This window comes from Aphelocoma coerulescens, chromosome 31 (genome assembly GCF_041296385.1).
Source record: "Aphelocoma coerulescens isolate FSJ_1873_10779 chromosome 31, UR_Acoe_1.0, whole genome shotgun sequence".
Taxonomy (NCBI): Eukaryota; Metazoa; Chordata; class Aves; order Passeriformes; family Corvidae; genus Aphelocoma; species Aphelocoma coerulescens.
The window spans coordinates 992709-1014821 of NC_091044.1; the positions used below are offsets into that span (position 1 = coordinate 992709).

At 66.3% G+C, this 22113-nt stretch overlaps 2 protein-coding genes across 2 annotated transcripts; one reads left to right on the plus strand and one right to left on the minus strand.

Moving 5' to 3' along the window:
• The first annotated feature begins 1385 nt into the window (after nt 1-1385).
• CCDC22 (coiled-coil domain containing 22) lies at nt 1386-14457 on the plus strand. The gene is made up of 17 exons (XM_068998163.1): nt 1386-1440; nt 2038-2215; nt 2389-2521; nt 2622-2728; nt 2821-2887; nt 3116-3285; nt 3515-3721; nt 5607-5678; nt 5929-6048; nt 6794-6913; nt 9178-9294; nt 9926-10027; nt 11890-11997; nt 12283-12378; nt 13565-13624; nt 13753-13827; nt 14170-14457. Exons 1-17 carry the CDS (start codon nt 1391-1393, stop codon nt 14281-14283), a joined length of 1896 nt encoding a protein of 631 aa, XP_068854264.1. The 5' UTR covers nt 1386-1390; the 3' UTR covers nt 14284-14457.
• A 78-nt stretch (nt 14458-14535) lies between these two features.
• FOXP3 (forkhead box P3) lies at nt 14536-21684 on the minus strand. Its single transcript, XM_068998117.1, is given in 12 exon segments — nt 14536-14605; nt 14732-14853; nt 17039-17140; nt 18064-18128; nt 18217-18349; nt 18452-18520; nt 19918-19993; nt 20078-20094; nt 20096-20196; nt 20288-20378; nt 20484-20565; nt 21665-21684. Coding segments are annotated over 12 exon segments (918 nt in total). The 3' UTR covers nt 14536-14565.
• Between the last annotated feature and the right edge of the window lie 429 nt (nt 21685-22113).

Sequence of the window (22113 nt, forward strand, 5' to 3'; positions counted from 1 at the left end):
TTTGGAGGAATTATCCCCCGTGCGTCCCCGGGCTGGAATAAACACACCTGCTTTACTCCTTATTCCAGTAGCGGAGTCTTTCCCACTCTTTTCTCTTCACCATCGGGTCCGACCGCTCCCTCAGCACCACCGAACGTCCCCAGGTGCCGCACGCTCGCGTTTCTCCCCTCGGCTGCCCCTCACAGGTGCCGCTTCCCCCATCACCCCTGACAGGCCCCATTTCCCCCCATCGCCCTCAGGGGCTCCGTGTCCCCCCCTCAGCTGCCCCTCCGACCCCACAGGGGACATTTCCCGCTCTGCCACCCCTCACGGGCACCATTTCACCTCAGACACCTCGTGGGTGCCATTCCTTCCCCCCATGGGCTGCATCTCCCCATTGCTCCTTCCCCTCACATTCCCCATGAGCTCCATCGTCCTGAGTCAAGGCTCTAAAAGGTTAAAATTTTAGCTAAGAGTTAGAAGAAAATTGTATTAATTAAGATAGAGGAACAAAAGTTCAGTTAATGATTAGTGGATGCCTAAGCTAGAGCCAAGTGATGTATAATTTGCCATTATATTTTGGTTTAAGTTTTGTTTGTAGAAGGAAACAGAATAAATGAACTGTCATCAAAACAAATTGAAACCAACAGAGCCAAGAACAGCACCTGGCTTTCGTACTAATTAACCAAAAGTAGGAGATCTTGGGCTGCGCCAAGAGGTCACGAAGGGCTGCCAACAGCAAGGAGGTGAAAAGGTCACGGTGAGGAAAACATTCCTGACTTCATCTTTCAGGACCACTGACCCAATTCGAGACCACCGACCCAATTCCAGAGAGAAACTGCGCATGTGTGAAAGGCCAATGATCTCATTTTAATACAGCACGGGGGATGGGAGGTGCTGGGGCCATACATATGTACAGGATGTAAAACTTTGAGTGATAAATAGAGAACAAAGAACCTTGTACTTGGCCGGAATGTCTTCAGGAGGCTGCTGCCGTGCCGCCCGCCGCTGCCTGAATCAACACAGCACCGTCTAATTGTAATTAGTTAGAGGGGCTTTGTCCGCGGATATCGGGATTTACCGAACCAGCCCCGTGACCGCCATCTTCCCTCCCCTCATGGCCCCGCAATTTCCCGCCACACGCCGCCGCCTACAACTCCCGTCACGCTCCGCTGCTGCCGCCTACAACTCCCGTGATGCTCTGCCGCGGCCGCCTACAACTCCCGTCATATCCCGCGGCTCCATCACGGCTGCCTACAACTCCCATCGTGCCACGCGCGCGGCGCTCCTCCCCCTTCCCTCACGTGACCGGCGGCCGCGCGCTGGGTGCGGGAGCCCCCGGTCTCCCCAAATCCCCCCCGCGCCCCTCCCGTAGAATTTGGGGACCCCCCGACCCCCCCCCCCCCCAACCATGGAGGAGGTGGACAAGATCCTGATCCACTCCCTGCGCCAGGCGGGGACGTGAGTGGGGGGGGGAACGGGAGGATTTGGGTGGGGGGAGCCCGACCCGCGCGGATTGGGGGGGTCGGGAGGGGGGATCTGGAGGGCGGGGGAATCTGGGGGGGTCTCTGGGGGACACTAAGGAGTTTTGGGGAGTCTGGGAGGGGGAGGGCACGGAAGGGCGGAGGGACACCCCGATGGAGGTTTGGGGGGTCACCGGGGGGACCCCGAGGATTTTGGGTGGGGGTACCCTGGGGAGGTTGTGGGGGTCCCTGGGGGAACATCCTGAGGATTTGGGAGCTGTGGGGGCGTGACTGGGCATTTGGGGGTCCCTGAAGGGGGGTTAGGGAGATCACAGGGCAGACCCTGAGGGCTTTTGAGGGGGGAGTTTTGGGGGACACGGGCAGTTTTTGGGAGTCTGGGGGAAGACTGAAGATGGGGCTGACCCTGAAGGTCTGGGCTATGGGGGTGCTGTGCCCCACAGGAAGGGGGGGGGTGTCAGGATTTTGGGGGGATGTGATGATTTGGGGGTCCCCACGGCCGTGGCCCCGCAGCGAGGAGGCTGTCAGGGTTTGGGGGTGCTCGGGGAGGGGTCCCCACGGCCGTGCCCCCCCCCAGGGCGGTGCCCCCCGAGGTGCAGAGCGTGCGGGACCTGACCCCCGAGCTGGTGGTGGAGGCGGCCGTGCGGTGCCTCCGGGCCGTGCGCCCCGCGCTGGGAGCCCCCCTGAGCCCCCTGCTGCCCCCCGGCATCTCCGCACGCTTCCGGCTCGCCTCCGACCTGGCCGCGGCTTGCCAGGTAGCCCCGAACCCCGCGACACCCCAAAACTGGGGGGGCCCCCTCGCTGCGATTCGTGGGGGGGTTTGTGGTACCAAACCTCGGTACCCCCCCCCCCCCACAAGGCATCGGATCTTGAAAAGGGAGGACCCCAACAATTTTGGGGTGCCCCCCAATGGCTTCCCTTCCCGCAGGAGCTGGGATTTGGGGGAGACGTGGGGTACCAGACGTTCCTGTACAGCTCCGAGCACGACACGCGGCGCCTGCTCCTGTTCCTCGTGGAGAAGCTGCCGCGGGACGAGGGCGAGCGCGGGGCCGAGCCCCCCGGTACGGGCCTGGGGGGGGGGGGGGGTCCCCTGGGCTGCTGGGGAGCCCCGTGGGGGGATCGTGAGGGGCCTGACCCCCCCCTCGTTGTCCCCCTCCCCAGGGAAATCGGGGGCGCTGCTCCGAGCCATCGGCGCCCAGATCCGGGAGCAGCTGGGGACCCCCTGGGTGCCCCCCGTGTGCCGCACGGCCCGGCTGCAGCGGCTGCAGGTGAACCGGGGGGGTCCGGCACCCCCGAGCTGGGGGGGCTCCCCTCTTAGTTTTGGGGGGGGGCAATTAACACATTAATTAACCTTTCCTAGGGCACAAGTCACCTCCAACCTTTCTCTGCCTGTCCCCTGGTGCTGCCCCAAAGTGGGGGATCCCCAGGTAAGAGCCGGGGGGGATTTGGGGTGGTGGGGGGGTCATTGTTGCCCCAAATTTGGGGACCTCTATGTAAAATTTGGGGGTTTGGGGTATGGGGGTGCTGTGCCCTACAGGAAGGGGGGTGTCAGGATTTTGGGGGGGGGGGGGTGATGAGGGTAATACCAGGGGGGTTGGGGGGGTTTTAGGTTTGTTTTAGGGAGGGTTTCTGCTCACCCCCCGCTGTCCCCGCAGAGCTGCAGGAGTATTTTGGGGGGGCCGCCCCCCCGGTGCCAGCACAGCCCCCCCTTTCCTCGCAGACCCCCCCGGCCCTGCTGGAGACCCACACGGCCCAGCTCAGCGCCCGCCACGACTGGGAGGCTGAGTGGGGGGGCCCCGGCCTGGCCTCCCGCCTGCCCCCCCAGGTGAGACCCCCGGGCGGGGCTGGGGGTCCCCAGGCCTTGGGGGGGGGGGGGGTCTCTAGGCCCCCTTTCTCTTACTCCCGGGAGTCCGAAGGAGGGGCCCCCTCTGTAGTATTGGGGGGGGGGGCTGTTTTGGGGGTCACCTGGGGGGGCTGTTGGGATGTTTGGGGGCTGTTTTGGGGGTCCCTGCAGGTCTGACCCCCCCGTTTTTCTCTCCGCCCCCCCCCCCCAGGAATACTTGGGGCGAAAGCGGCTCCGGGCGCGGCTCCGGGCACTGGAGCCCCTGCGCCAGGCGTGCCCCCCCTGCCCCCAGGGACCGTCCCCGGGGCCCCCCCTGGACCCTGCCTGGCTCCAGGAGGCTTTTGGGGCTGGGGGGGCCGGGGGGGCCCTGCCCAAGGGGTCCCGCTTCACCCGCACCCAGCACCTGACCCACGAACAGGTGGGGGGCTACAGTGGGGGAGGGCGAGATGGGGGATGGTTTTGGGGGGATGGGGCTTGGTTTTGGGGTGTTGGGAGCCTGCTGGAGGGTTGAGGATTGTTTTGGGGGGAGTGGAGGTTGGATTTGGGGGCTGTGGGTTGTTTTGGGGGGCTGTGGGTTGGATTTGGGGGCTGTGGGTTGCTTGGGGGGGTCTGGAGGTTGGATTTGGGGGCTGTGGGCTGTTTTGGGGGTGTCTGGAGGTTGGATTTGGGGGGACTGGAGGTTGGATTTGGGGGCTGTGGGCTGCTTTGGGGGGCTGTGGGTTGGATTTGGGGGGCTGTGGGCTGTTTTGGGGGTGTCTGGAGGTTGGATTTGGGGGGACTGGAGGTTGGATTTGGGGGGCTGTGGGTTGGATTTGGGGGGCTGTGGGCTGTTTTTGGGGGGCTGTGGGCTGTTTTGGGGGGGTCTGGAAATTGGATTTGGGGGCTGTGGGCTGTTTTGGGGGGTCTGGAGGTTGGATTTGGGGGCTGTGGGCTGTTTTGGGGGGCTGTGGGTTTGGGGGGGTCTGGAGGTTGGATTTGGGGGCTGTGAGTTGGATTTGGGGGGACTGGAGGTTGGATTTGGGGGGCTGTGGGTTGTTTTGGGGGGCTGTGGGTTGGATTTGGGGGGACTGGAGGTTGGATTTGGGGGGCTGTGGGTTGTTTTGGGGGCTGTGGGCTGTTTTGGGGAGCTGTGGGTTGAATTTGGGGGGCTGTGGGTTGTTTTGGGGGGACTGGAGGTTGGATTTGGGGGGAGTGGGTTGTTTTGGGGGGCTGTGGGTTGGATTTGGGGAGACTGGAGGTTGGATTTGCAGGGCTGTGGGTTGTTTTGGGGGCTGTGGGTTGGATTTGGGGGGACTGGAGGTTGGATTTGGGGGCTGTGGGTTGTTTTGGGGGGCTGTGGGTTGGATTTGGGGGGACTGGAGGTTGGATTTGGGGAGCTGTGGGCTGTTTTGGGGGGCTGTGGGTTGTTTTGGGGGGCTGTGGGTTGGATTTGGGGAGACTGGAGGTTGGATTTGGGGGGCTGTGGACTGTTTTGGGGGGACTGGAGGTTGGATTTGGGGGCTGTGGGTTGTTTTGGGGGGACTGGAGGTTGGATTTGGGGGCTGTGGGCTGTTTCGGGGGGCTGTGGGTTGGATTTGGGGGGACTGGAGGTTGGATTTGGGGGGCTGTGGGTTGTTTTGGGGGGCTGTGGGTTGGATTTGGGGGGACTGGAGGTTGGATTTGGGGGGCTGTGGGTTGGATTTGTGGGGACTGGAGGTTGGATTTGGGGGGCTGTGGGTTGTTTTGGGGGCTGTGGGTTGGATTTGGGGGACTGTGGGCTGTTTTGGGGGGACTGGAGGTTGGATTTGGGGGACTGTGGGCTGTTTTGGGGGGACTGGAGGTTGGATTTGCAGGGCTGTGGGTTGTTTTGGGGGGCTGTGGGTTCGATTTGGGGGGCTCTGGGTTGTTTTGGGGGACTGTGGGTTGTCTTGGGGAGACTGGAGGTTGGATTTGGGGGGCTGTGGGTTGTTTTGGGGGCTGTGGGTTGGATTTGGGGGGCTCTGGGTTGTTTTGGGGGACTGTGGGTTGTCTTGGGGAGACTGGAGGTTGGATTTGGGGGGCTGTGGGTTGTTTTGGGGGCTGTGGGTTGGATTTGGGGGGCTCTGGGTTGTTTTGGGGGGCTGTGGGTTGGATTTGGGGGGACTGGAGGTTGGATTTGGGGGGCTGTGGGCTGTTTTGGGGGACTGTGGGTTGGATTTGGGGGGCTCTGGGTTGTTTTTGGGGGCTGTGGGTTGGATTTGGGGGGCTCTGGGTTCGTTTTGGGGGGCTGTGGGTTGCTCCAGACCCTCCCAGGCTCTGAGCCGCTCCGGGGTCTCATCCCGCAGGACCCCCAAGTGCTGCTGCAGCAGATCCAGGCGGCTGCCGAGACCCTGCAGCCCCCGAAGGGCCCCGAGGAGGTGAGAGGGGGGTGTCGGTCACTCTGGGCCCCCCCCGGTGGCTCCGTGCGGTCACTCTGGGCCCCCCCGGTGGCTCCGTGTGGTCACTCTGGCCCCCCCCGGTGGCTCCGTGTGGTCACTCTGGGCCCCCCCGGTGGCTCCGTGTGGTCACTCTGGCCCCCCCCGGTGGCTCCGTGTGGTCACTCTGGGCCCCCCCCGGTGGCTCCGTGTGGTCACTCTGGGCCCCCCCATGGCCACGTTGCCCCCCCAGGACCCCGGCTCACGCCAGGCCAGCGAGGAGGCCACGCTGGAGGAGACCCTGGCCCGGCTGGAGGCTGAAATCGAGGGGTGCCGGGGGGAGATTCGGGCAGCCCAGCTCAGCCTCACCCAGGTGGGTGCTGCGGAGGGGTCCGGGGGGGGCACTGGGGGGTTTTGGGGTGCCCTGACTGACCCCCCCATGCCCAAGTGGGGGTGTGGCAGGGCTGGGGGGGCTCTGGGGGGCACAGGGGGGTTTTGGGGTGCCTAGGCGGTGGTGTGGCAGGGTTGGGGGGGCACTGGGGGGGCACAGGGGGGTTTTGGGGTGCCCAGCTGGTGGTGTGGCAGGGCTGGGGGGCTCTGGGGGGCACAGGGGGTGCCCAGGTGATGGTGTGGTAGGGCTGGGGGGCACAGGGGGGGCACAGGGGGGTTTTGGGGTGCCCAGGTGGTGGTGTGGTAGGGTCGGGGGGCTCTGGGGGGGCACTGGGAGGTTTTGGGGTGCCCAGGTGGTGGTGTGGCAGGGTTGGGGGGCACTGGGGGGTTTTGGGGTGCCCAGGTGGTGGTGTGGTAGGGTCGGGGGGCTCTGGGGGGGCACTGGGAGGTTTTGGGGTGCCCAGGTGATGGTGTGGCAGGGTTGGGGGGCACTGGGGGGTTTTGGGGTGCCCTGACTGACCCCCCATGCCCAGGTGGTGGTGTGGCAGGGCTGGGGGGGCTCTGGGGGGCGCTGGGGGTTTTGGGGTGCCCAGGAGGTGGTGTGGCAGGGCTGGGGGGCACTGGGGGGTTTTGGGGTGCCCAGGTGGTGGTGTGGTAGGGTTGGGAGGCTTTGGGGGGGCACAGGGGGGTTTTGGGGTGCCCTGACCAATGCCCCCCTCCGTGCCCAGGCAGAGGCCGAGGTGCGGCAGGGCCGGGGGGCGCTGGGGGGGCGCGAGGACGCCCTGCGGGTCAAGGCCAGGGCGCTGGAGCTGCTCCCGGACGCCCAGAACAACATGGCCAAGCTGCAGGTGAGGGGCTGGGGGGGCCGGGGGCAGTTTGGGGGGCACAGCAGGTGTGGGGAGGGGTTTGGGGGGCAGTTCGGGGTATAGGATGGCACCAGTTGGGGGGCAGGTGAAGCAGGGTGGTTTGGGGGGCACAGCAGGTGGGGGGGGTGGGGGCAGTTGGGGGTGTAGAACAGCCACAGTGGGGGGCAGTTTTGGGGGGCTTCATGGGGGGGGGGGTCAGTTCATGGGGGGCTGTGGGGTTGTTTGGGGTCACAGTGTGGGGAGGGGGCTTGGGGGGGAAGGTAAGGGGGGTTCAGGCAGTTTGGGGGGGCAGTCTGGGGGGTTTGGGGGGCAGTCTGGGGGTGTCAGAATTTGGGGGGGGGTCAGTTTGGGGGGTTCGGGCAGTTTGGGGGTTCAGTCAGGGGGGTTTTGGGGGGCACTCCAAGGGGTGTCAGAATTTGGGGGTCAGTTTGGGGGTTCAGTCAGGGGGTTTGGGGGGGCACTCCGGGGGTGTCAGCGTTTGGGGGTGTCAGTGTTTGGGGGGTCAGTGTGGGGGGGCAGTCAGGGAGGTTTGGGGGGTACTCCAGGGGGTGTCAGCATTTGGGGGGGTCAGTTTGGGGGGTTCGGGCAGTTTGGGGGGGCAGTCAGGGGGTTTTGGGGGGCACTCTGGGGGTGTCAGCGTTTGGGGGGTCATTTTGGGGGGGCAGTCAGGGGGGTTTTGGGGGGCACTCCAGGGGGTGTCAGCGTTTAGCGGTTCAGTTTCTGGGGGGTTCAGGCAGTTTGGGGGTGCAGTCGGGGGGTTTTGGGGGGCACTCCGGGGGTGTCAGAATTTGGGCGGGGTCAGTTTAGGGGTTCAGTCAGGAGGTTTGGGGGAGCACTCCGGGGGTGTCAGCGTTTGGGGGGTCAGTTTGGGAGGTTTTGGGGGGCACTCCGGGGGTGTCAGCGTTCGGGGGTCAGTTTGGGGGGGCAGTCAGGGGAGTTTGGGGGGCACTCCGGGGGTGTCAGCGTTTGGGGGGTCAGTTTGGGGGGTTCGGGCAGTTTGGGGGTTCAGTCTGGGGGGTTTTGGGGGGCACTCCAAGGGGTGTCAGAATTTGGGGGGGGTCATTTTGGGGGGGCAGTCAGGGGGGTTTTGGGGGGCACTCTGGGGGTGTCAGCGTTTAGGGGTTCAGTTTGTGGGGGGTTCAGGCAGTTTGGGGGTGCAGTCGGGGGGTTTTGGGGGGCACTCCGGGGGTGTCAGAATTTGGGGGGGGTCAGTTTGGGGGTTCAGTCAGGGGAGTTTGGGGGGGCACTCCAGGGGGTGTCAGCGTTTGGGGGGTCAGTTTGGGGGGGCAGTCAGGGGGGTTTGGGGGGCACTCTGGGGGTGTCAGCGTTTGGGGGTCAGTTTGGGGGTTCAGTCAGGGGAGTTTGGGGGGCACTCCGGGGGTGTCAGCGTTTAGGGGTCAGTTTGGGGGTTCAGTCAGGAGGTTTGGGGGGCACTCCGGGGGGTGTCAGCGTTTGGGGGTCAGTTTGGGGGTTCAGTCAGGAGGTTTGGGGGGGCACTCCGGGGGTGTCAGCGTTTGGGGGTCAGTTTGGGGGTTCAGTCAGGGGAGTTTGGGGGGCACTCCGGGGGTGTCAGCGTTTGGGGGTCAGTTTGAGGGTTCAGTCAGGGGAGTTTGGGGGGCACTCTGGGGGTGTCAGCGTTTGGGGGTCAGTTTGGGGGTTCAGTCAGGGGAGTTTGGGGGGCACTCCGGGGGTGTCAGCGTTTGGGGGTCAGTTTGAGGGTTCAGTCAGGGGAGTTTGGGGGGCACTCTGGGGGTGTCAGCGTTTGGGGGTCAGTTTGGGGGTTCAGTCAGGGGAGTTTGGGGGACACTCCGGGGGTGTCAGCGTTTGGGGGTCAGTTTGGGGGTTCAGTCAGGAGGTTTGGGGGGGCACTCCGGGGGTGTCAGCGTTTAGGGGTCAGTTTGGGGGTTCAGTCAGGAGGTTTGGGGGGGCACTCCGGGGGTGTCAGCGTTTGGGGGGTCAGTTTGGGGGTTCAGTCAGGAGGTTTGGGGGGGCACTCTGGGGGTGTCAGCGTTTGGGGGTCAGTTTGGGGGTTCAGTCAGGGGAGTTTGGGGGAGCACTCCGGGGGTGTCAGCGTTTAGGGGTTCAGTTTGTGGGGGGTTCAGGCAGTTTGGGGGTGCAGTCGGGGGGTTTTGGGGGGCACTCCGGGGGGGTGTCAGCGTTTGGGGGTCAGTTTGGGGGTTCAGTCGGGGGGTTTTGGGGGGCACTCCGGGGGTGTCAGCGTTCGGGGGCCCTGGCACTGCCCGCAGCTGGTGGTGGAGTCCAGCAGCCGCCGCATCGTCAGCCTGGCCGGGCAGTGGGAGCGGCACCGGGGGCCCCTCCTGGCCGAGTTCCGGCACCTCCGCGCCCTGCGCGACTCCGCGCAGGTAACGGGGCCCCTCCTCGCGGGTTTGGGGTCCCCGGGGGTCGGGAATTGGTTTTCCCGTGGGTTTGGGGTGCCCACATTCTCAAATGGGGGGGTTGGGGTTCCTTCCCTGCGGGTTTGGGAGGTCTCGGGTTCTTCCACAGGGGATTCAGGGGTCCCCCGGTAGTTTTTGAGGTTCCCGGGGTCCCTTCCCCATGGGTTTGGGGGTCCCCAGGTCCCTCCCTGGTCGATTTTGGCATCCCTGGGCCCTCTGAGATCCCTTCTCAGTGGGTTTGGGGTGCGTGGTTTCCCCCAAAAGTGGGGTGCCTGCAATCCATTTCCTGTGGGTTTTGGGGTCCCCAGGTCTCCTTGGTAGGTTTGACAGTCCCTCGGGGTTTTGGAGCCTCTTCCCAGAAGGTTTTGGGGTCCCTAGAGTCCATTCCCTGTGGCTTTTGGGCTCCCCAGATCTTTCCCTCGTCAGTTTTGGGATCCCTGGGGGCTCTGGGCTCCCCTCCCTGATGGTTTTGGGGCCCTGGAGTGCGTTCGCAGCGATTCTGGGGGCTCCAGTTCCCCCTCCTGGCTGGGTTTTGGGGATTCCCTGTCCCCCCCGGACTCGTGGTGACTTTGGGGTCCCCCTGTCCCCCCGCCCCCAGCGGGAGTCGTCGCGGCGCCTGGCAGAGACGCGGGCGCTGCTCCAGCGCAGCCGCGCGGCCGCCGAGGAGGCGCGACGGAAAGAGACCCTGCACGCCCAGCTGGTGGGACTGGGGGCACTGGGGGCTTCGGGGGGTCGCTGGGGGGGCCCTTGAGGTGCTTTGGAAGGGCTCAGGGGTCACTGGGAGGCACCCTGAGGTGTTTTGGGGGGGCTCAGGGGTCACTAGGAGGCACCCTGAGGTGCTTTGGGGGGGCTCAGGGGTCACTGGGAGGCACCCTGAGGTGTTTTGGGGGGCTCAGGGGTCACTGGGAGGCACCCTGAGGTGTTTTGGAGGGCTCAGGGGTCACTGGGAGGCACCCTGAGGTGTTTTGGGGGGGCTCAGGGGTCACTGGGAGGCACCCTGAGGTGCTTTGGGGGGGCTCAGGGGTCACTGGGAGGCACCCTGAGGTGTTTTGGGGGGGCTCAGGGGTCACTAGGAGGCACCCTGAGGTGTTTTGGGGGGGCTCAGGGATCACTGGGAGGCACCCTGAGGTGTTTTGGAGGGCTCAGGGGTCACTGGGAGGCACCCTGAGGTGTTTTGGGGGGGCTCAGGGGTCACTGGGAGGCACCCTGAGGTGTTTTGGGGGGGCTCAGGGGTCACTGGGAGGCACCCTGAGGGCCTTTGGGGGGGCTCAGGGGTCACTGGGAGGCACCCTGAGGGCCTTTGGGGGGGCTCAGGGGTCACTGGGAGGCACCCTGAGGTGTTTTGGGGGGGCTCAGGGGTCACTGGGAGGCACCCTGAGGTGTTTTGGGGGGGCTCAGGGGTCACTGGGAGGCACCCTGAGGTGCTTTGGGGGGGCTCAGGGGTCACTGGGAGGCTCCCTGAGGTGTTTTGGGGGGGCTTGGGGGTCACTGGGAGGCACCCTGAGGTGTTTTGGGGGGGCTCGGGGGTCACTGGGAGGCACCCTGAGGTGTTTTGGGGGGGCTCAGGGGTCACTGGGAGGCACCCTGAGATGTTTTGGGGGGGCTCAGGGGTCACTGGGAGGCACCCTGAGGTGTTTTGGGGGGGCTCAGGGATCACTGGGAGGCACCCTGAGGTGCTTTGGGGGGGCTCAGGGGTCACTGGGAGGCACCCTGAGGTGTTTTGGGGGGGCTCAGGGGTCACTGGGAGGCAGCCTGAGGTGTTTTGGGGGGCTCAGGGGTCACTGGGAGGCACCCTGAGGTGCTTTGGGGGGGCTCAGGGGTCACTGGGAGGCTCCCTGAGGTGCTTTGGGGGGGCTTGGGGGTCACTGGGAGGCACCCTGAGGTGTTTTGGGGGGGCTCAGGGGTCACTGGGAGGCACCCTGAGGTGTTTTGGGGGGGCTCAGGGGTCACTGGGAGGCTCCCTGAGGTGCTTTGGGGGGGCTCAGGGGTCACTGGGAGGCACCCTGAGGTGTTTTGGGGGGGCTCAGGGGTCACTGGGAGGCTCCCTGAGGTGCTTTGGGGGGGCTCAGGGGTCACTGGGAGGCACCCTGAGGTGTTTTGGGGGGGCTCAGGGGTCACTGGGAGGCACCCTGAGGTGTTTTGGGGGGGCTCAGGGGTCACTGGAAAGGTTTGGAGGGTCACCGGGGGCACCTTGGCACATTTGGGGGGAGGGCTCAGGGGTCACTGGAGGAACGTGGGGTGTTTTGGGGTCACTGGGAGGGCCCTTGAGGTGTTCTAGGGGGGCTCAGAGGGGCTTGGGGAGTCACTGAGTTGCTTGGGAGGTTCCTGGGAGGGACCTTGAGCCATTTTGGGGGGGCTCAGGAGGAACTGGGGGATCCCTGGGGCTTTTGGGGGTCCCTTGAGGTGTTTTGAGGCTCAGCAGCGTTTTGGGGTCACCGAGGGAGACCTTGAGGTATTGTGAAGGTGCTCGGGGGGAGGGGGTGGGGCTTAGGGGCGCTTTGGGGGCGTTTTGGGGTGCCCAGGGGAGTTTGGGGGTGTCAGGCCCCCCGCTGACCCCCGCAGGTGGCGGAGCTCGAGGCGCTGCCCCGCGACGTCTCCCGCGCCGTTTACACCCAGCGCATCCTGGAGATCGTGGGCAACATCCGCAAGCAGAAGGAGGAGATCGGGAAGGTGGGGGGGGGCACTTTTGGGGGGGCTCTGACGGTTTAGGGGGGCCCCAACTCTTGGGGGGCGGGGGGGGGGGGGCAGGGAGAGAGTTTTGGGGTCTTTTAGGCAGCCTGGAGGAGTTTGGGGAAAGGCCTTGGGGGGGTGTTCGGTCTTATTTGAGGTTTTTGGGGGGGGAGCTGGGGGCTGTGGGGGGCTGTGTGCACCCCCAAAGGGGGGAGGGGTTTTGGGGGGTCGTGTTCCCTCCCCCTCCCCCCCCAGGCCTGAAACCCCCCCGGGGACCCCCCCCAGATCCTGGAGGACACGCGGGCGCTGCAGAAGGAGATCAACGCCCTGGTGGGGAAGCTGGAGAGGACCTTCAGCGTCACCGACGAGCTGCTCTTCAAGGTGGGGGGGCCGGGGGGGGCACCTCGGGGTGCAGGGAGCCCCAAAAGGGGGGGTCACAGTGCGATTTTGGGGGGCCTGGGGCTCGGGGTGCATTCAGTGGTATCCCCTGTATGGGATATCCCCCCAAAGGGACAGGGGGGGGTGGGGTGCTGGGACCCCCCCAAACTGTTACATGTGTCCCATGTGCCACCCAAGCTGTGCCCCCCCAAACTGTCCCTGTGCCCCCCCAAACTGCTCCTGTGCCCCCCAAACTGTCCCTGTGCCCCCTGAAACTGTCCCTGTGCCCCCCCAAAATTGTCCCTGTGCCCCCCCAAACTGTCCTTGTGCCCCCCCAAACTGTCCCTGTGCCCCCCAAACTGTCCCTATGCTCCCCAAAACTGTCCCTGTGCCCCCCCAAAACTGCCCCTTTGCTCCCCCAAACTGTCCCTATGCCCCCTGAAACTGTCACATGTGCTCCCCCAAAACTGCCCCTGTGCCCCCCCAAACTGTCCCTATGCTCCCCAAAACTGTCCCTGTGCCCCCTGAAACTGTCACATGTGCTCCCCCAAAACTGTCCCTGTGCCCCCCCCAAACTGTCCTTGTGCCCCCCCAAAATTGTCCCTGTGCCCCCCAAACTGTCCCTGTGCCCCCCCAAACTGTCCCTGTGCCCCCCCAAACTGTCCCTGTGCCCCCTGAAACTGTCCTTGTGCCCCCCCAAACTGTCCCTGTGCCCCCCAAACTGTCCCTATGGTCCCCAAAACTGTCTCTGTGCTCCCCAAACTGTCCCTGTGCCCCCCAAAACTGTCCTTGTGCCCCCCAAACTGCCCCTGTGCTCCCCAAACTGTCCTTGTGCCCCCCAAAACTGTCACGTGCCCCCCCAAACTGTCCCTGTGCCCCCTGAAACTGTCCCTGTGCCCCAAAAACTGCCCCTGTGCCTCCCCAAACTGTCCTTGTGCCCCCCAAACTGTCCCTATGCCTCCCCAAACTGTCCCTGTGCCCCAAAAACTGCCCCTGTGCCTCCCCAAACTGCCCCTGTGCCCCCCCAAACTGTCCCTGTGCCCCCCAAACTGCCCCTGTGCCTCCCCAAACTGTCCTTGTGCCCCCCAAACTGCCCCTGTGCTCCCCCAAAATTGTCCCTGTGCCCCCCAAACTGTCCCTGTGCCCCCCAAACTGTCCCTGTGCCCCCCCAAACTGTTCCCTTCCCCAGGACGCCAAGCGGGACGAGGTGGTGAGAAAAGCCTACAAGTACCTGGCAGCTCTGCACGAGGTAACGGGGCCTGGGGGGCTCCGGGGGGGCCCAGGTGGAACTGGGAGGGTCCCTGGGGGAGGAGGGGGGACTGGAATTTGGGGGGGTGGGGGGGGCGTGCCCTACAAACCCCTCTTGTTGCCCCCCAGAACTGTGCCCAGCTGATCCGGACCATCGAGGACACGGGGACCATCCAGAGGGAGATCCGGGACCTGGAGGAGCAGGTGGGGTTTTGGGGGGCTCGGTTTGGGGGAGGGCAGGATGGATTTAGGGGGGCAGGGTGTCTTTTGGGGGGGGCAGGATGGATTTGGGGGGGCAGGGTGTCTTTTGGGGGGGGCAGGATGGTTGGGGCTCTATTTGGGTGTTAACTGAGCACTCCCATCTCCTTTTTGTGCCCCCAATTCTTTGTACCCCTCCCCGACTCCTTCCTTCTGATTTTTACCCCCACCAATTTTTTCCCCCACCATTTTTTCCCCTCATTTTGCCCCCCCCCCCATTCTGTGCCCCCCCCCCCATTCTGTGCCCCCCCCCCCAATCTGTGCCCCCCCCAATCTGTGCCCCCCCAGATCGAGGGGGAGACGAGTGCCAAGCTCCCGGCCAGCCTGGAGCGGATCCTCAGCGACTGCCGGGCGCTGCGGGAGGAGAACGCGCTGCTGGCCGCTCGTGCCCGCCACGCCTGACCCCAAACCAAGGGGGGGGGAGGGATCCGCACCCCAAAATCCGCCGGGGGGGCTCTGCCGCCCCCCCCGCACACAGCGGGGTGTGGGGGTGCCCGTGTAGCCCCCCCAAAACGCACCCGCAGTGGGGAGGGGGGGACAGTTCCTTTATGGTTTCAATAAATCCCAGTGCAGTTTCGGGGCTGTTCGTGGTGCTCTTGGGGGGAGGATTTGGGGGTGTCGTGTTCCTCCTGGGAGGGGGGGGTCTTGGGGGCACCCCCCCCTCCGTGGTTTTGGGGTCCCACCTCAGCTCCGGGGGGGCAGAAAGTACTTGAGGTCACAGTCCCTGTGGAGGTCAGAGGGGCATCCCGGGGTTATCACGGGTGTTTGGGGGGGGGGTTTACACACCCCCCGCGTTTTTGGGGTGCCCGGGGGGGGTTTTGGGGTGGCCGGGGTGGGGTTTTGGGGGTACCTGGGGTAGCGCTGGCCCCGCTTGCGCCGGAACTCGGCCTCGTCCACGGTCCAGACGGCGCCGCGGGCGGCCTCCACCCGCACGAAGCACTTGTGCAGGCTCAGGTTGTGGCGCACGGCGTTCTGGGGGGGTGGGACACCCCAAAATCAGGGTGGGACCCCGGAATTGGGGGGCTGGACATCCCCCCCTCACATTCCCTGAGGGATTTTGGGGTGGTCTGGGGAGGGTTTAGGGATTTGGAGGGGGTTGGGGGGGGGTCTCTGAGCTGTCATGGATGGCGGGGATGGTTGGAGAGGTGCTGGGAGAATTTGGGGTCCCCCCCCCCCGTTTTTGGGGAGTGGGGGTGTTGGGAGGGGGGGGTCCGGGGCAGCATTGGGGTCCCAGGGGGCAGGTTTGGGGGTCCCACCTGTGGGTGGTAACATTTTGGGGTGCTGGGGGTCCCCAATGATGGTGATGGAGAGTGGGGGGGGGTCTCTGCTGGGGAGGAGTTGGGGTGACCCCCAGGATGGGGGTGCAGGGGGGGGTTGGAGGGGCCCCAGGAGTTCGTGGAAGCCCCAGGGATGTTTGGGGGGGGTGGGGGTGGACTGGAAATCCCAGGGTCGGTTTTGGGGTGTGGGGGGGTACCAGGGATGTTTGTGAGTTCTGGGGACGGTTGGGGGTCCTGAGGGGCTGTTTTGGGGTCTCGGGTGTGTTTCAGGGTCCATGGGGAGGCTGTTATGGGGTCCCAGGGGGTTCCCGGGGGGTGTTTGGGGTCCAAGGGGGCATTTGTTTGGGGTCTCGGAGGGTCCTGGGGGGCTGTTTTAGGGTGCAGGGAACTCTCAGGGTGTTTTTCGGGGTCCCAAGGGGTTCCCGAGCTGTGTCTGGGGGCTCCCGGGGTGTGTTTGGGGTCTGGGGAGGGTTGTTCGGGGGTCCTGGGAGGTTCCCGGGGGTTGTTTGGAGTTCCCGGGGGTGGTTCGGGGTTCCCAGGGGGGTTCTTTGGGGTTCCCGGGGGCTGTTTCGTGCTGTGTTTTGGTGGGTCCCGGGGGTTGTTTTGGGTTCCCGGGGGTGTTCCGGGTTCCCGGGGGGACTGCTCGGGGTTCCGGGGTGTGTCTGGGGGTCCCGGGGGTTGTTCGGGGTTCCCGGGGGGGTTCTTTGGGGTTCCCGGGGGTGGTTCGGGGTTCCCGGGGGGGTTCTTTGGGGTTCCCGGGGGTGGTTCGGGGTTCCCGGGGGGGTTCTTTGGGGTTCCCGGGGATGTTCCGGGGTCCCGGAGGGGCTGCTCGGGGTTCCGGGGTGTGTCTGGGGGGTCCCGGGGGTTGTTTGGGGTTCCCGGGGGTTGTTCGGGGTTCCCGGGGGTGTTCCGGGGTTCCCGGGGGGTCTGCTCGGGGTTCCGGGGTGTGTCTGGGGGTCCCGGGGGTGTTCCGGGGTTCCCGGGGGGGTGTTCGGGTTCCCGGGGGTGGTTCGGGGTTCCCGGGGGGGTTCTTTGGGGTTCCCGGGGGTGGTTCGGGGTTCCGGGGGGCTGTTTCGTGCTGTGTTTTGGTGGGTCCCAGGGGTGGTTTGGGGTTCCCGGGGGTGTTCGGGGTTCCCAGGGGGGCTGCTCGGGGTTCCGGGGTGTGTCTGGGGGGTCCCGGGGGTTGTTCTGGGTTCCCGGGGGTGTTCCAGGGTCCCGGGGGGGCTGCTCAGGGTTCCGGGGTGTGTCTGGGGGGTCCCGGGGGTTGTTGGGGTTCCCGGGGGTGGTTCGGGGTTCCCGGGGGGTCTGCTCGGGGTTCCCGGGGTGTGTCTGGGGGTCCCGGGGGTGTTCCGGGGTTCCCGGGGGGGTTTTTCGGGTTCCCGGGGGTGGTTCGGGGTTCCCGGGGGGGTTCTTTGGGGTTCCCGGGGGTGGTTCGGGGGTTCCGGGGGGTTGTTTCGTGCTGTGTTTTGGTGGGTCCCGGGGGTTGTTCGGGGTTCCCGGGGGTGTTCGGGGTTCCCGGGGGTGTTCCGGGGTCCCGGGGGGGCTGCTCGGGGTTCCGGGGTGTGTCTGGGGGGTCCCGCGGGGGCTGCTCGGGGTTTCGGGGTGTCTCTGGGGGGTCCCGGGGGGCTGCTCGGGGTTCCGGGGTGTGTCTGGGGGGTCCCGGGGGGGCTGCTCGGGGTTCCGGGGTGTGTCTGGGGGCTCCCGGGGGCTGCTCGGGGTTCCGGGGTGTGTCTGGGGGCTCCCGGGGGGGATGCTCGGGGTTCCGGGGTGTGTCTGGGGGCTCCCGGGGGGGCTGCTCGGGGTTCCGGGGTGTCTCTGGGGGGTCCCGGGGGGCTGCTCGGGGTTCCGGGGTGTCTCTGGGGGGTCCCGGGGGTCCCCACCTTCCAGGTGCGGGTGTTGTGCCGGAAGAAGCCGAACCTGCGGCTGAACCAGTGGTAGATCTCCGCCAGGGGGCGCTGCCGCTGCGGGGACTCCAGGATGGCCTGGGGGGGGCGGGGACATTGGGGGAACATTGGGGGGACATTGGGGGGACATTGGGGACATTGGGGGGCATGGGGGGACATTGGGGGCACGGGGGGACATTGGGGGGACATTGGGGACATTGGTGGGACATTGGGGGACATTGAGGGGGCACGGGGGGACATTGGGGACATGGGGGGGACATTGGGGGGACATTGGGGAGAGGGGGGGACATTGGGGGACATTGGGGACATTGAGGGGGACATTGGGGGCACGGGGGGACATTGGGGGGACATTGGGGGGCACGGGGGGACATTGGGGACATTGGGGGAACATTGGGGACATTGGGGGGACATTGGGGGACATGGGGGACATTGGGGAGACATTGGGGGGACATTGGGGGGACATTGGGGACATTGGGAGGACATTGGGGGGACATTGGGGAGACATTGGGGGGACATTGGGAGGACATTGGGGACACGGGGGGACATTGGGGGGACATTGGGGGGACACAGGTGACATTGGGGGGACACGAGAGGGTTGGGGATAAACTTTTGGGGTGGCTTTGGAGACAGCTGAGGATGGTTTAGGGGGGCACGGCAGCGCGTGGGGACACTTTGGGGGGGGCTCTGGGGAGGGTCTGGGGTACAGGGACACACTTGGGGTCACAGGGGGGAGCATGGCAGGTTTGGGGACACTGTGAGGTGGCCTGGGGGGGCTATGGGGGGCATAGGGTGGGCTTTGGGGACAGTTTGGGGGGGGGGGGAACATGGAGGGGCTGCAGGATGGCCGGGATGAGGAAATTGGGGAGTGGGGCTATGAGGGGAGAGCTGGGGTGGGGGGAAGGATACGGGGGGGTGTTGGGGACACGGGGGGGGGCTCTGGGTGCCCCAGGGGGTTTGGGGGAGCCCGGGGGGGGGTTTGGGGGTTCGGGGGGGGCACTGACCCAGCGGATGAGCGTGGCGTAGGTGTAGGGGGGCCGCGCGGTGCTGAGCCGGTAGTACTCCAGTTCTGGGGGGGCCAGAGGGGGTCAGCCGGACCCAGCCCCCTCCCCGGTTATTTGGGGGGACACCCCCACACCCCCAAGCCCGGGGCTCACCTGGGTAGAGCCCCCCGCGCTCCCAAGGGTGCCCCGGGGGGGTCAGCATCATCTCGGGGTCCCCCTCTGCCTCGGGGGCGGCTGCGGGACCCCAAATCGGGGGGAGCCCAGCCTGGCCCTTCCCGGGGGGGCCCTGGAGGGAGGGGGGGGGGGAGCACACAAGTGAGGGGCTGGCACCGCTGTGGGGGGGGCCCCAGCCCCCCGCCCCTGTTTTGGGGTGTGTTGCCCCCCTTACCGTGCTGGGGGGGGCCCTCCGGAGGAGCTGCGCCTGCAACAGCCCCAGGCGGTGCCGCTCGCGGGCCAACTGCGGGGGGGGACAGGTTTGGGGGGCGGGGGGGTCACACACGGGGTTTGGGGGCCAGGGGGGGTTTGGGGGACAGGTTTGGGGGGCGGGGGGTCACACACGGGGTTTGGGGGCCAGGGGGGGTTTGGGGGACAGGTTTGGGGGGCGGGGGGTCACACATGGGGTTTGGGGGACATGGGGGGGTTTGGGGGGTCACACACGGGGTTTGGGGGATGGGTTTGGTGGGCGGGGGGGTCACACACGGGGTTTGGGGGCCAGGGGGGGGTTTGGGGGACATGGGGGGCGGGGGGGTCACACACGGGGTTTGGGGGACATGGGAGGGTTTGGGGGGTGGGGGGTCACACACGGGGTTTGGGGGATGGGTTTGGTGGGCGGGGGGTCACACACGGGGTTTGGGGGCCAGGGGGTTTGGGGGACAGGTTTGGGGGGCGGGGGGGTCACACACGGGGTTTGGGGGACATGGGGGGGTTTGGGGGGTGGGGGATCACACACGGGGTTTGGGGGCGGGGGGGGTCACACACGGGGTTTGGGGGACGGGTTTGGGGTTTGGGAGGGGTCACACACGGGGTTTGGGGGACAGGTTTGGGGGCGGGGGGGTCACACACGGGGTTTGGGGGACATGGGGGGTGGGGGGGTCACACACGGGGTTTGGGGTACAGGTTTGGGGGGCGGGGGGTCACACATGGGGTTTGGGGGACATGGGGGGGTTTGGGGGGTCACACACGGGGTTTGGGGGACATGGGAGGGTTTGGGGGGTCACACAGGGGGTTTGGGGGATGGTTTTGGTGGGCGGGGGGATCACACACGGGGTTTGGGGTACAGGTTTGGGGGCGGGGGGTCACACATGGGGTTTGGGGGACATGGGGGGGTTTGGGGGGTCACACACGGGGTTTGGGGTACAGGTTTGGGGGCGGGGGGTCACACACGGGGTTTGGGGTACAGGTTTGGGGGGTGGGGGGTCACACATGGGGTTTGGGGGACATGGGGGGGTTTGGGGGGTCACACACGGGGTTTGGGGGATGGGTTTGGTGGGCGGGGGGGTCACACACGGGGTTTGGGGGACAGGGGGGTCACACACAGGATTTGGGGGACATGGGGGGCACAGGTTTGGGGGCGTCATGGTTTTGTTGATGAAATGGGCCTTGGGAGGGGTGATGGGTTGGGGGGGACAGGTTTGGGGGGCGATGGGCTGGGGGGCACAGGGAGGACACGGTTTGGGGGGGTCCCAGATCTGGGGGGGACAGGAGGGGCACAGGTTTGGGGTTGGAGTTGTGTTTTTGTGGGGAGTCCCAGGACACTTGGGGGTCCCGTGGCACTTGGGGGGATCGGGTCAGGATTTGGGGGGTGTCAGGGTAGGACTGGGGGGGCTCAGGGGGGATTTTGGGGGCCCCCCTCACCTGCTGCTCCAGCTCCTGGATCCTCTCCAGCTGCCGCAGGCACTGAGCCACCTCCCCCGGCTCACGGCGGGGGGGCCTGGAGGTGAATTTTGGGGGGTGCGAGGTGAGGACGGGGGTCCGGGATCCCCCCAACCCCCCCCCCCCCAAAGCCCCCACTCACCTTGGGGGCTGCGCAGCGCCGGGGGGCGGTGGGGGGGGGGTCGCTGCCGGCAGGGGCGGGTGAGGGGTCTCTGTCGCGGCCGGGGGGGTCTTTGGGGCCCCATTCCAAACCGGGGAGACCTGGAGGAGTTTTTTTTGGGGGGGAGGGGTTTCCCAAAAGGGAGGACACCCCCCGAAGAAGGGGAGGGCGGGTCTGAGGGGGGGGGCTCACCGTGCGCCGGGGGCAGCCGAGTTCGCATCACCAGCACCCCGGGGTGCTGCACGTGCAGGAGGGGGGGGCACGACCCCCCCTCGGGTGGCACCTGTGTGGTTGGGGGGGGGCAGGAGGTGAACCCCCCCCTCCTGACGCACACCCCACCCCACCCCCCCCCCCCCCCCGAATTGGTGGCCCGGGCTCTGCCCCGCACCTGGGTGCGCCGAGGGACCCCCCCGTCCGCGCGGGTCAGCACCGTGGGCCGGTCCTGGGGGCTGCGGGGGGGGCGGCGCTGCCTGGGGGGGGGGGGGGTGGGAGGGGGTGAGACCCCCCCCCTCCGACCCTCCCCCTGCCCTCCCCTCCCCCCCTCCGAGCGTGTGACACACGCGTGTGCCAGGCCTGGACACGTGTCCCCCGCAGGTCCTGCGTCACCGCGAGTCCCGGAACCCGCGCGGGCGGGGGACAGCAGCCCCCCTCCAGCCTGTCCTGGCCCAGTTACCTCTCCCAGTATCGCCCAGTGCTCCCAGTAAGGGCTGGGCCCCCTCCCATCTTCCACTGGCACCCCTCATGCCATCCACCATCGCCCATCCATCCCAGTCTACCCCAGTCCCTCCCATTGTCATCCCAAGCTCTCCCAGTAAGCACCGAGTCATTTCCAGTTTCCCCCAGTCCTTTCCAGTATCCCCAGTAAGCCGCAGTCCCTCCCAGTCCTTCCCAGCACCCCTCCAGTCTCTCCCTGTAAACTGCAATCCCTCCCAGTGCTTTCCAGTGCTACCCAGTCCCTCCCAGCATCTCCCCAGCCCACCCCAGTGTATTCCCAGCCCATCCCAATCCATCTTTGTTACCCTCCCGCTCCTTCCCAGTTTCCCCCAGTACTTTCCAGCATTCCCCAGTAAGCCACAGCCCCAGTCCTCCAGTGCCACCCACTCCATCCCAGTCTGCACCAACACCCTCCCAGCCTCCCCATTTTCCCAACCCAGTGCTCCTCCAGCCCCTCTCGACACTCCCCAGTCCATCCCAGTTCCCACCAACCCCTCCTGACACTCCCCAGTCCATCCCAGTCCACCCCAGTTCCCACCAACCCCTCCCGACACTCCCCAGTCCATCCCAGTCCATCCCAGTTCCCACCAACCCCTCCCGACACTCCCCAGTCCATCCCAGTCCATCCCAGTCCCCACCCAGTGCCTTGCACTGCTCCCAGTTTCCCTCCCAGTCCCCACCAGAGCCCTCCCAGTCCCACCCAGCATCAATCCTGTGCTCCCCCAGTCCCATCCAGCATCACGCCAGTGCCCTCCAGTGTGCTCCCAGTGCCTCCCCAGTGTGCTCCCGGTGCCTCCCAGTGCCTCCCAGTGTGCTCCCAGTGCCTCCCAGTGCCTCCCAGTGCCCCCAGCTCACGGGTCCCGGGCGCCCGCCATGGCTCTGGGTGACACCGGGTGCTTCCACCTCCAATTTATAGACGGGAAACCACAGCCCTGAGTCACGGCGGGGGTGGGGGGCCGAGGTGACCCCCCCAGACCCAAACAGGTGCCCTAAGACGGCCAAGGCGCAGCCACCCCAAAATGCAGAGAAATGCCCCAAAACGGCTGAGAAATGCCCTGAAACGTGTGGGATGAAATGGCCCCAAATGCGAAGAAACAGCACAAATCGGGAGGGTAGGGACACCCCAAAGTCATCACGGCAAGACACCCCGAAACGCAGGGAAATGCCCCAAGAAGACCAGGCAGAAACACCCCAAACCGGCCAGAGATACTGGGAAATGCCTCAAAACAGCTGGGCACCCCGAAATGACCAGCGAGAAACTCCTCGAAAGCTGCAGAAATGCCCCAAAAATGGGTGGATGGCGA

Excerpts from the sequence above, each read along its gene's own strand:
- CCDC22 (XM_068998163.1), top strand. The coding sequence starts at position 1,391 with ATGGAGGAGGTGGACAAGATCCTGATCCACTCCCTGCGCCAGGCGGGG. Across the intron at positions 2,729-2,820 it reads CCCGGCTGCAGCGGCTGCAG|GGCACAAGTCACCTCCAACC; the intron begins GTGAACCGGGGG and ends AACCTTTCCTAG. Across the intron at positions 9,295-9,925 it reads CCCTGCGCGACTCCGCGCAG|CGGGAGTCGTCGCGGCGCCT; the intron begins GTAACGGGGCCC and ends CCCCGCCCCCAG.